This window comes from Giraffa tippelskirchi, chromosome 4, assembly GCF_054371585.1.
Source record: "Giraffa tippelskirchi isolate mGirTip1 chromosome 4, T2T-mGirTip1v1.2.pri, whole genome shotgun sequence".
NCBI lineage: Eukaryota > Metazoa > Chordata > Mammalia > Artiodactyla > Giraffidae > Giraffa > Giraffa tippelskirchi.
The window spans coordinates 56,652,105-56,664,664 of record NC_137278.1 but is presented as its reverse complement, the minus strand read 5'-3'; the positions used below and the strand labels follow the sequence as shown (position 1 = coordinate 56,664,664).

General features: G+C 49.1%; 1 protein-coding gene across 2 annotated transcripts; it reads left to right on the top strand.

The window, feature by feature from the left end:
• The first annotated feature begins 2,461 nt into the window (after positions 1-2,461).
• IL37 (interleukin 37) lies at positions 2,462-10,732 on the top strand. 2 transcript variants are annotated; one of them, XM_081587334.1, is made up of 4 exons: positions 2,462-2,543; positions 7,805-7,924; positions 8,530-8,672; positions 9,100-10,732. In XM_081587334.1, exons 1-4 carry the CDS (start codon positions 2,462-2,464, stop codon positions 9,346-9,348), a joined length of 594 nt encoding a protein of 197 aa, XP_081443460.1. In that variant the 3' UTR covers positions 9,349-10,732. The 2 variants fall into 2 exon arrangements, with proteins under 2 accessions (XP_081443460.1, XP_081443461.1); XM_081587335.1 differs by lacking the exon at positions 7,805-7,924 and having other exon boundaries at positions 9,100-9,348.
• Positions 10,733-12,560: the final 1,828 nt, after the last annotated feature.

Genomic DNA, 12,560 nt, shown 5'->3' with positions numbered 1-12,560 from the left:
CTGATATAGATGGAGGCGTCCAGCAGCAACTGGTGCCTGCCTTGCTGTTTCCCTACCAGAAGCCTGCCCCTCCATGAGTTTCCTGAATTTCTAAATATTCTTTCTGAGACCTGCCCAGACCACCTTGCTCTCAGCCCCCAAAGCAGTGGGAAGCCTTTAAGGACGGCTACCACCAATAAGCAGGCATTGCTCCAGGGCCAGGCAATCCCTGAGCTTAGAAAACCTGCAAACTCTGATGCCAGCCTCTTTTCTGAAGGCTGGGAAGACTCATTCAAGAGTCTGGAAAGTGTTGGTCTTCAGAAAGATATTTTGGAACCCAATATTTTCAGCAATCTGAGCTGGAGAGATAACTGTCAATGGCTGAATGCACTGCCTCTTTAGGAAGCTCTGTGGCAGCCACCTGCATTTACCTTGATATAGGTGGCAAATTCCATAAGCAGCTCACAGGGACATCCCTAGGTCCTCCAGCCTGTGGGCATCCTTCTGGTCACCAGCAGCATCTTCACGTATTTGCATACCTACATTTTTATCTTTTGTTCTGATGTCCTCCTGTGAATGCCAATTTCTCTGCCTTCTCAAGTGCCACCATTCCTCTGTGTCCCTTGATTTGTCCCTCAAACTGCAAAAGCAGGTGTGCTTTGTGAATTCAGGGGATGCAAACAATGAACTATGGAGGATCAAATAGTAGATATATGTGCCCTTAAAGAGCCATCAGTTCTCCCCACCCCCCAGAACTGCCTGGTGGTCATCCTCACCTTTGCTCACTGTCCTACTGACAAGCCCTGGAGCTCTTCCTTGTCATTTTTTACTTATTATAAAACCATCTAGGTTCTCTTTGTCTTTTTCCTAAGCCTTTCTCCAAGGATTGGGTTTTCACATAAAACATCCATCTCTGCAACCTTAAAAGTGATGTCAGCCTTGAGAAGTCACCAACTTTCAGGTTTTTCATCTGTAAATTGGGAATAAACAATTCTTACCCCGCATCCCTCACTCTGTTGCCCTGAACTCGTGTTGGGGAATGGTCTTTGTGAATCGGGTTAGAGGTGATATGTGCCATTGGAAGATATTTGGATATTTGGATATTGGATATTCTCTCCTCCAAACCTGTTCTGTGAGGGGATTCTGAGTCAGCCCTGCCCCAAGACATCAGGAGTTGAGCTCCTTGGGATCTTTGGAGGCTCTGTTTTCCATGACAAGAGGCTGCAAAGAAATGGCCTTTCTTTGCTGACTAGACTCTAGCAGGGGGTTGGCAAGGTTTTTCTATGAAGACTGGGACAGTAAGCAGTAGAGGCTTTCTTTGACTCTCTTTCAGTGACTCATCTCTGCTGTTGCAGCCAGAGAACAGCCATAGACAACACATAAACACAGGCATGATTGTGTTCCAATAAAACTTTACTTAAAACCAGGTGGTAGGACAGATTTGGCCTGTGGGCTGTCTTTCTCCAGTCCCAGGATTAGAAAAATATACTTCCAACTTTTTATTTTGTATTGGGGTATAACCTATTAACAAACAATGATGTCATAGTTTCAGGTGAACAGCGAAGGGACTCAGCCATACACACACAGGCCTCCATTATCCCCCAAAGTCCCCTTCCATCCAGGTTGCCCCATGAGCAGAATTCTCTGTGTTGTATAGAAGGTCCTTGTTGGTTATCCATTTGAAATATAGCAATGTGTACATGTCCATCCCAAACTCCCTAACTATACCCTCTCTCCATCCTGCCCCCTCTGCAGCCGCAAGTTCATTTTCTAAGTCTGTGAGTCTCTTTCTATTTTGTAAATAGCTTCATCTGTATCATTTCTCTTTAGATTCCACATATAACGGATGTCATACGATACTGCTCCTTCTCTGTCTGACTTAACTTCACTCAGTATGACAATCTCTAGATCCATCCTTGTTGCTGCAAATGGCATTATTTCATTCTTTTTAGTGGCTGGACAATATTTCATTGTATATACACACCGTATCTTCTTTATCCATTCCTCTGTTGATGGACATTTGGGTTGCTTGCATGTCTTCACTATTGTACACTCCTTCAGTGAATGTTGGGGCACATGGATCCTTTTGGATCATGTTTTTATCTGGATATATACCCAGTAGTGGGATTCAGGGTCATGTGGTTGCTCTATTTTTAGTCTTAAAAGGAACCTCCATACTGTAGAACATATACTTTGAATTTTCTGTTTCATTTTGCTAAAATGTTGTCAAGATCATAAAAATGTTTCAAAAATATCGCTTTGGGGGGGCAAACATCAAAGAAGGATGGCCCAGCCCTGGGAGGACTTCCTGGATGCAGCAAACGTTTCCAGGCAGAAAGCAAGGCTTGCAGCCTGATGGACACTTAGGAGCATTCAGCAAGGTCTTCTGGGGTCAGAAGATGCCATTACCAGTTTCCTTCCTGTCCACTCAGGTCCTGCCCTTCACCCCAGCCTCCTGTTGAGTCATTTCTTCACACTGAAAATGTCTGTTTCAGAGGAGAACCCAGGTATGAAAATGGACTGTGCAGACTGGGAAAGAGATGAACCTCAGTGTTCCTCAGAAGGTAAGATTCTTTTTTAAAAAAATCCACACCAGGGCCAAAGAGTAACTCCTAAAGAGGGACCTTGTGAGGTGCTGGACACCGACCCAGCTTCTCCCTGTTGACCTTGCCTGGTATGTGAGTTTTGAGAACTTCCTTGGAAAATGAATTAGACAAGAGAAATCCTTGAAGGGAGAATGAAGCTTTGCCCCATGTGTCCAGGTGCACCAGGTGGTAGCTAAATCTTCACCCAAAGAGTTGGGGTGCCAGAGTTCTGATTCACCACCTGGATTTTTAAAAAGCGTTTATTTATTTTTGGCTGCATTGGGTCTTCATTACTGCATGGGCTTTTCTCTAGTTGTAGTGAGCCGGGGCTACTCTGTAGTTGTGGTGCATGGGCTTCTCATTGCAGTGGCTTCTCTTGTTGCACAGCACAGGCTCTAGAGCTCTTTGGCTTCAGTAGTTGCCAGCACTTGGTCTCATTAGTTGTGGTACATGGGCTTAGTTGCTCTGCGGCGTGGGGGATCTTCCCAGCCTAGTGATTGCACCCATGTCTCCCACATTGGCAGGCAGGGCCATCAGGGAAGCCCCACCACCTGAATGGTTTTGAATCCTCCAAAGGCATCTTCTTCCTCCCCACTGGCCCAGGCAGAGGAGAAAGCCATGTGATGGAAAGGGTTCTCTGAGTCTGGGTTGGAAAAGGGACCCTAGCTCAGGGCTTCTGAGTATCTGCTGGAGGAAGGCACTTGATATCAGCTCCACAGGAACAAGAAGGGGAGGCTTTTAACCAAAATGACTGTCTAATGACCGTAAACAGAGAGGTTTGTAACACACCAGAAACCAAATCCTGGAGTTTTCAACCCACACACAGTGTTCAGAGTTGTAAAACTAAGAATCAGGATGTTGGTCTGGTGGATGTGGACCTGCTAACAGTGACAACGGAGCAGTTTGGCACCAGCCCTGCTCCTGTGACACGGGTGATGTGGAGGCCACCATGCCCATTCTGTCCTCAAGACAGTGGGGAGCAGACACTGGAAGGCACAGACACCAGATGCCACAGTCTTCGAATGCCAGGGAGCTTCAGACCGTGACCTTGAGACCACATCCTGGCTCTGCCTCTGTCTGTTGTTGCACAAGAGGTGAAGGCACGCCTCCCGTTCCCCACACAGAACTGGAGAGGCTCTGTCTGAGCCAGCTCTCCCCCAGCCTTCCCCTCCCGCTTCTCGGAAGCCTAGACTGTTGAGCTGGAGGGACAGACAGGAGGATGATGGTCAAAGTGGTGGGAGGCAGAGCTGTCTCAGATGGCAGAGGAGCAGCAAAGTAAAGACGGGATGACACCTTCACACCAGAGCACAGGGTTCGGTTTTTCCTCTTCTGTAGGCTATATGTGTTCTCAGTGTGCAAGAGTTGTGTGGTTTATGACCAGACACTTCATTGAGGAATTTCTCAAATGATGTGTCATGAAGGAAAATCCTCCAGATGATTCTCAGAGTAATGTGGGCAAGGTATATTGTCTCCACTGGAAGAAAGCAGTGCATGTGTTTCTAATAAGTATGGGCTCTAGGAGGTTCTGCATTCAGAAACTGTTTCCTTTTTTAAAAAATTGTTTAGTTTTGGCTGTGCTGGGTCTTCGTTGCTGCGTGCGGGTTTTCTCCAGTTGCAGCAAGTAGGGGCTACTCTTCGTTGCAGTGTGTGGGGTTCTCACTGCGGTGGCTTCTCTTGTTGCAGAGCACAGGCTCTAGAGCACATGGGCTTCAGTAGTTATGGCGCAGGTGCTTAGCTGCTCCACAGGACATGGAATCTTCCTGGACCAGGGATCGAATCCATGTCCCCTGCCCTGGCAGGCAGATTCTTATCCACAGCACCACACCAGAAGCCCCTAGAAACTATTTAATCTTCACCTCCACCATTTTGGACCAAGGAAGCTATTTATAATGTCATCACTATTTCTCTGCTTCAGTGTTTCTCAAAACACATGCAAAAGAAGACAGTCAATGGCCCCTGATGCTCCTGAAAATTTCAATTGCCTGTGCTAACCTCCCTGTCTCTGATCCCAGACCCAGTCAGAGATGACTTGGAGCCAGGCCCCAGCCTCACCTCCATGAGTTCTGCCCATGCAGGTAAGGCCCCTGGGTGAACTGATGAGTGTGGTAAAGGGTGAGGGTTTGGTTGGGGAATGAGCTGCTGAGCTCTCAGGGGAGTGGGAGAATCAGAGACGCGGGGCACCTCAGGTGCTGGGATGGAGCTGAGGCTTTATCTTCACAGAAGCAGTCTCAGGAGGGCCGATAACATGTATGGTGTTGATGTATGGCAGAAACCAATACAATATTGTAAAGCAATTATCTTCCAATTAAAAATAAATAAATTTACAAAAAAAAGAAAGATGAGCCCAAGTTGGTTTCTGAGGTGCAAGTAACATGCAGCAGCTGAGGGGTACAAGAGAAGAAATGTTTTGAGCCTGGTAGTCCCTCTGATCATGGCCAGGAGCCTGGAAACCCTGAAGTCCTTCCTCACTGTGTTTATGAAAATCAGAGACATGGCCAGCAGGGGGCGTCCTGGAACCCACACCTCTGAAGGCCATGGTGGCTCCACCAAGCTAAAACCTTTCTCACAAGCTACCGTGTGAATCTTCCAAAACGCCATGAGGAAATGGTTAACACTACCAATTCCACGGGCAGAAACTGAGGAACAGTGGCAGGTTACCTGCGCCAGGTGACACAAATGCTGGAATCTAAAGGTACTACATGACCTTCCCAGGTGGCTCAGTGGTAAAGAATCTGAGTGCCAATGCAGGAGGCACAGATTCGATCCCTGGGCCCGGAAGATCCCCTGGAGGAGGGCATGGCAACCCACTCCAGTATTCTTGCCTGGGAAATCCTATGGACAGAGGAGCCTGGTGGGCTACAGTCCATGGGGTCGCAAAGAGTCCGACACGACCGAGTGACTTTCATTTCACTTTTCAGTTTTTTCATAATGTGAGAAACACAAGTTAAGAGGATTCTACCCAAGCTTTGGTGTGAGATGACGGGGGCCCAAGCGAGGGTGTGATAGGAGGGAAACAGAAGGAAAAGAAGACTAGATTTAGGAAATACTAAAAAGGTTAGAAAAAATAAAGCACAGTATTAATGTTAGGAATGCAACCTATATAGTATGTCTGGGTCTCACCCTGGACCAACTGAATCAGAATCTCAGGGGGCTGGGGCTCGGGCATCTATGGTCCTAAAAGGCCACCCACCAGGTGATTTCTGCTGTAGAGCCAACACTGAGAGTACTGCCTTAGACAGTGACACTCAAAGCGTGGTCCTCAGATCAGTAGCATCAACGTCCCTGAAAGGCCGAGTCTGTACGTCTGGTTAACATTTGACACATTGAAAGGCTGAGAGTTAATCTAGTTTAATGATTCTGAATCAACATGCATCCAAACTATGAACTCAGAATGTCCAGGGCCCAGAAATGCTGCCTAGGACATTCTAACCTGAGGAGAGCTGAGAAGCACAGATCTCATCTGACCCTACACCACTACAGAGCCTCTTAGGGTCTTGCCTGGGCCAGTCATCTTTTCGATCAAATGTCTGTGATTTGGGGAGCTCTAGGCTGGGGCTGAGGATGGTGGGTGAATCAGGCAGGGGAACTGCTCCCAGGGGGCTTACAATGCCGCAGGGAAATGGGGCAAGGACACCATACCTATGCTTCAGGGATGGGTACAAAGAGCTGTGTGGTCCAGAGAGGAAGTGGGCCCCACAGAGGTGCTTAGGAGGGATTCCTGGAGGAGGTGGCAGGAGAGCCAGCAGGAGCCCTCTCCACTCACGGGCAGAAGAAGGAGACCAGAAGGACATTCCAAGCTGAGACCAGTAAGGGGCCTTGAGCTGATTGCAGAGGGTAAGAACGAGACTTCAGATTTCATCTCTGGTTATAACTGCCTAGGGTGGATAATTATATTACATGGTCACCTGGTGTGGTGGCTACTGTGTTATCACCCTGGAAATTTCACAGTCACCCGTCCCTGATGGTTACTGGCCCACGTGTAGGCTCCTGCCCTTCATCCTACAAAGGAGGGCTGGCTCACCTGCCCTGTCCGAGGCCCGGTACAGAAGACTCCCTGTGTGGCTGCACCTCTAGGCAGGAATGGCCTGAATGTGTCTCTCGGAGCCAAGCCCTGGGAAGTCCCCTGGTATTCTTGTGGCAGGTCCTGACTGTTCAGGGAGGTTCCTCCAAGGCCAGGCTCAAACCCTGTAGCTTCTCGTGGGAACCCAGCAATGCCAGCTCAGTCTTGTATGAAGCTGTGCCCCTGGGCACTTCCTACCTCCACGTCTTACCTCCTGCTCTGCCACTGTCCGTGCATCAGCTGAGCAAGGGTTTGTCCCAGCCCAGGCAGTGCTGGTGGTGTGATGTCCCCAGTGAGAAGACGCAGGAAAGAGGGTTAGGAAGAGTGTACTGAGTTACTTCTGAAGCTGATGTCTGGCTAACTCTTATTCATCTGATTAAGCATTTTAACTCTCTCAAGACCCCAAGTAGGCGCTGTTATTACTACTTCCCCACATTTCACATATGAAGAAGTTGAGGTTTAGAGAGATTTAGTAACTTCTAAGTCCTAAAGTATGTCTTCCCTGGTGGCTCAGTGGTAAACAATCCACCTGCCAATGCAGGAGGTGCGAGCGAGTTCCCTCTCTGGGTCGGGAAGATCCCCTGGTGAAGAAAATGGCAACCCATTCCAGTGTTCTTGCCTGGGAATTCCCTTGGACAGAGGAGCCTGGTGCGCTACAGTCCGTGGGGTGGCAAAGAGTCAGACATGACTTAACGACTAAACAACAAGTCCTCAAGTAGCAAGTGGCAGATCTTGGATTTGAACCCATGTGTCAGAATCAGAGCCCAGGTGCTTACATACATGCTAAATTGCTTGTTTGGAGCAAGGCAGACAGCCTGGGGTGGGAGAAGTCTTCAGGGGGCTGTGATGGCCAAGTTCACAGGCAGGGTGGGGGGCCAGGACCATTGACCAAGGGCTAGGTGGCTCAGATGGTAAAGAGTCTGCCTGCAATGCAGCAGACCTGGGTTTGATCCCAGGGTTGGGAGGATCCCCTGGAGAAGGGAATGGCAATCTACTCCAGTATTCTTGCTTGGAGAATTCCATGGACAGAGGAGCCTGGTGGGCTACAGTCCATGGGGTTGCAAAGAGTTGGACACGACTGAGCAGCTAACACACACACACACACACACACACACAGGGACGGAAGATCGAATTATCTGTGCTCATTGTGAAATGTTACTATCTGGTTAATTTGATCTAGGTCCAAGAGTGAAGCCCAAGGGCCCGGAGAAATTCACCATCCATGACGGGGATCACAAAGTTCTGGTCCTGGACTCTGAGACCCTCAGAGCAGTTCCGGATAAGACCTACATACTCCCAGGTGACTCTCAGGGGTGTCGTGTTTTCCGTCCCTGCAGTCAGGGGACGACCTTCCTGTGAGGGGCTCTGTTCAGGCTGCATCACTCCTGCAGCTCCAGACGGTGATGGGGAGCAGGGTGAAAGGGTCCAGGAACCACAAGGATTGCTAGGAATTAGATGGCAAGTCTGTAATGATGACTAGACTTGAAGGATGTCTTTCTGGGAGGATTCTCCTTCTGAAAGAAGGACCCAGGCTGTGGAAGAAGGGGCAACTCGGCCAGAGTGAATGAGGGGGTCTTTGACCCAGAGCCAAGGGCTTCCCTGGCTTCCCTGGTGGCTCAGATGGTTGAGAATCTGCCTGCAATACGTGAGATCTGGGTTTGATCCCTGGCTCAGGAAGATCCCCTAGAGACAGGATCGGCAACCCACTCCAGTATTCTTGCCTGGAGAATCCCATGGACAGAGGAGTCTGGTGGGCTACAATCCATGGGGTCACAAAGAGTCAGACACAACTGAGCCACTAACGGACATGAAGGGAAAGGTGTTCATATCTTGCCCAAAACCCCAGCAGACAACAGGGCCTCTTCCCTATGCCAAGGACCAACCCATTCCTCTATCATTTTCCAGAAACCTTCTTTGCATTAGCCTCCCGTGTGAAGTCAGCTTGTGAGAGCAAAGGAAGCCCCATTCTCCTGGCCGTCTCAAAAGGCGAGCTGTGTCTCTGGTGTGACATGAACAAAGGGCAAATCCAGCCATCCCTGCAGCTGAAGGTGAGGCTTTCAGCCAGTTTGCTTTGCCCTCGGCCACCCAAGTGGAAAGTCAAAGTCCTCAATGCCTCTCCATGCTGTGCTGTGCTCAGTTGCTTCAGTTGTGTCTGACTCTTTGCGATCCCATGGACTGTATCCTGCCAGGGTCCTCTGTCCACAGGATTCTCCAAGCAAGGGTCTGGAGTGGGTTGCTCTGCCCTTCTCCAGGGGATCTTTCCAAATCAGGGATCAAACCTGTGTCTCTTGTGTCTCCTGCACGGCAGGCAGATTCTTTACCCACATGCTCCACAAATTCTAATTTTGGCTAATATAGCAGGAGCATCCACCTGCCTGAAAATATTGAGTGGAAGGATTTGCTGCACGAGCACACACGCTGAGTTTTCTCCATCCCGAAGCCTGTACTGTCTAATTCATCCCTCTTACCTCCTAGAAGAAGACACTTTCCAACCTGGCTGCCCAGAAGGATCCAACATGTCTGCCCTTCATCTTTTATCGGAATAAAGTGGGCTCTTGGAATACCTTAGAGTCGGCTGCCCACCCTGGATGGTTCGTCTGCACCTCCCCCATTCCTGGGGGACCAGTTGAAATGACAAAATGGCACGGAAGAAGGAAACACACTGAGTTTTCATTTCGGCACATCTGCAAAGCTGAAATGAGCCCCAGTGAAGTCAGCGAGTAAGGAACAGCCCCATCAGATGCCTTCCTGTCCTTTCTTCTCTAACTGTGTACCAATGGCAGAAGAACATGAGAGCTACTCATTAACCTCTTTTTGCTTCTTAACAGTGTTGTAGCCACGCGTTCCGGGAAACAAACTCACTCAGAAGGACAGTGGATAGGATAGAAGGATAGTGGAGTGCAGTTTATTACACCGGTGGGCCCAAGGCGGAGTCTCCTCTTAGCCAAGGACCCCGACCAGTTTTGGGGAAAACCTTATATACCCTAAGTGTACGTGCACAAACCCACCTCCCCAAATTCCCTGACAATCAAAGTTAACCCGTGATCCATATGCCTTAAGCCTAGGTAGTTAACAGTGGAAAATTATCAATAGGCCTGTGGTCATACTCCAATAAGCATATAGAATGTATGATTCTATTCGGTTACACAGATAATTAGGGTATTCTTTTAGGCGATGGAGAGCCCTGGGGCTCTTCCTTCTGGGGGCCTGGTTTTCCAGTTGGTATGTCGTTTCCATAGCTACTGGGCATATAGCTCAAAGTCCACAGTCGGCCCAAGATGGAGTCCTGCTTTCAAGATAGAACCTGTTCTGTTTCCTCCTTCATTCCCCCCTCTTGATGCTCTTAACTCATAGTATGAGCATCATTCATAAGGATATATTGCACCCTGGCTCTCCGACTGCCAATTTGGGAGAATGACACCAATCTATGGGTTACAAAGTTCATAATACATTGTAAAATGGAGGGTCCACAAAGCAGAACCATCAAGGCAACTATAACAATGTTCCACAAATCACACTTCACCCAAGATAGTGCTGAGAGGCAGCATTAACCTGTGAGCAGGCAGTGCAGTTCTGAGATTCTGTCCTGCATAGGGAAGTGAGGTGGGGAAACAAGAAATATTTTTGAATTAGCTCTTCCAGTTTATCATGGCCTAGGTGGGATGCTTGGTGTGTTTGGCTTACCAGAGTGGGTACCAGCTCCTCCGATACCAATAATTTGCCACTTGGCAATTCCCACCATTCCTTTTCAGTCTTCATGGCCCCTTCCACTTTGGCTAGTTGGTTTTGGGCTTCAGTGTATTTTGGAGACTCCAGTGTTAGCTCAGGCAGATCTGCCAATATGAGAACTTTAATAGGGGCTTCACTTGTCACCCCCAAGCCCTTGGCTGCTTGTTTAGCGGTCTTATCTGTCAGTCTGTTTCCCTGAGCCTGGCGGGTATCCTTTTTTTGATGTCCTTGGCAGTGTATGACTGCAACCCTTTCTGTTTCCCAGACAGCATCTAATAGGGTCAGAATTTCTTCTTTATTTTTAATGTCCTTTCTGTTGGCTGTCAGAAGACCTCTCTCTTTATATAAAGCCCCATGTACATGTAAAGTAGCAAAAACATACTTGGAGTCTGTGTAAATGTTTGTCGTCTTACCTTTTGACAGCTGGAGGGCCCGAATTAGAGCATATAGTTTGACCCGTTGAGCAGACCAGTGTGATGGCAGAGAGCTAGCCTCAACGATGGTTTCTTCCATGACTACTGCATATCCCGACAGTCATTGTCCTTGTCTCACCAGGCTGGTGCCATTGGTGTACAGGACCCAATCTGGGTCCGGGATTGGCTGGTCTCTCAAGTCAGGTCTGCTGGCATAAACTTCCAGGATTTCCTTGCAATCACGTGAGGGCCCACCTTCTCCCACAGGAAGGAGAATGGCCAGATTCAGGGCCTGACAAGGCTCAAAAGTAACATGGGGTTTCTTACATAACAGTCCCTGGTATTGAGTAATCCAGGATGTTGACAGCCATTTATGGGGGTCCCCTTGCAGGAGAGTGTTGACCTCATGTGGGACTTTTACGATCAAATCTTGGCCCAAAGTCAGCTTGGTTGTCTCCTGGACCAGTAAGGCAACCAAAGCAACTGCCCGTAAGTATCCCGGCCACCCAGTGGCAACATTGTCCAGCTGATTCAAGAGATAAGCCGTGGGTCTATACCATTCATCTTGAGGGGTTACCAAGAGGAAGAGTCAATGAGTGGTTGAGCCCACTCAAAAAGTGGGTCTTTCATGGGGGGGAAAGGTTACTTGTGCCCCCAGTTTAGACAGCAAGTCTCTTCCCAACTGGGCATTCAGAGATGTATAAAAATTCATGAGTCACTTGGTGTCCCCCCATCTAACATTTTCGGGTTAGGCTTGAAACACAAAGGCTGCATTTATCACCATCTGAGACCCAGCAGCCTCTGGGTCTATTGGCATATAAAGTATACAGGCCTCGCACAGTCTTTTGTAGAACTCAAAGGGTGGTTGGCTTTCCCTTTGAATCACTTTGGAGGATTTTGCCCTACTTATAGGTTTTTGGGCCCCTCTCGAGACCTTGTAAAATAGCTGCCCAATATCTCTCCAGGTGGCCCCTCCCTTCCTCTGTGTTACAGTCCCAACTGGGCCTCTCATCAGGGGTGGCTAGTTCTGCCCACTGCTGCAGGTTTGCAGTACGCTCAGGTGCCATTTCTCATAACCATTTTCTGGCCTCAGTTAGAACCCTGTGTCTGTCCTCAGTGCTGAAGAGGGAGACTAGAAGTTGGATTATGTCATCCCACGTAGGGCAGTGGGTTTGAAAAATAGTCTCTATTAGCCTAATCTGGTAATAATAGGCTACAGGGGGCTGATGGTAGTGGCCGTCTGCCCCCTGAACCGGAGGCTGCTGTAACTCTCTGAGGGGCATTTGTAGCGGGGCCTTTTCCTCTGGCTCCTTAGCGGAATGCAGCCTCTGTTTGATTCTGATGTTTTCTTCCCCCTTCCTGTCAGTACTCACCAGAAGAGGTGGGTATAGCTTGGGCAGTTCAGCTGGAGCTGGATCCTGGAAGTGTTGGCCAGAGGCTTCTGCCACCAGGATCAGAGCCTGCCGAGGTGGCGGCTCTAAGACCTCCAGGAGAGCTGGCGGAGGAGCAGTGGCTGCTGCAGGAACTTCACCAGGCCCTGGATCGGGCCTTAAGGCTGCCTCCAGTCCTGGTGGAGCACTGGGCGGCGGGCACATCATCATCCAGTATGGGGGAGGGGCAGGTCATCCTCGTCCAAATCCTGTCAGGTCCCAGAGGGAGAAGGGGGATCGGCGTCTCTTCACCTGCCAGTCTGCACGGCTGAACCAGAACACCATGTGGTCCAAGACTGTTTCTCCCTTAAAGTCCATTCTGCCTTGGTGGGCTTGATCGGGTGTGGATGAAAACACAGATGGG

Coding starts and splice junctions, on each gene's coding strand:
- IL37 (XM_081587334.1), top strand. CDS start 2,462: ATGTCTGTTTCAGAGGAGAACCCAGGTATGAAAATGGACTGTGCAGAC. Junction 2,544..7,804: donor ACCTCAGTGTTCCTCAGAAG/GTAAGATTCTTT, acceptor AATTTGATCTAG/GTCCAAGAGTGAAGCCCAAG. Junction 7,925..8,529: donor TAAGACCTACATACTCCCAG/GTGACTCTCAGG, acceptor ATCATTTTCCAG/AAACCTTCTTTGCATTAGCC.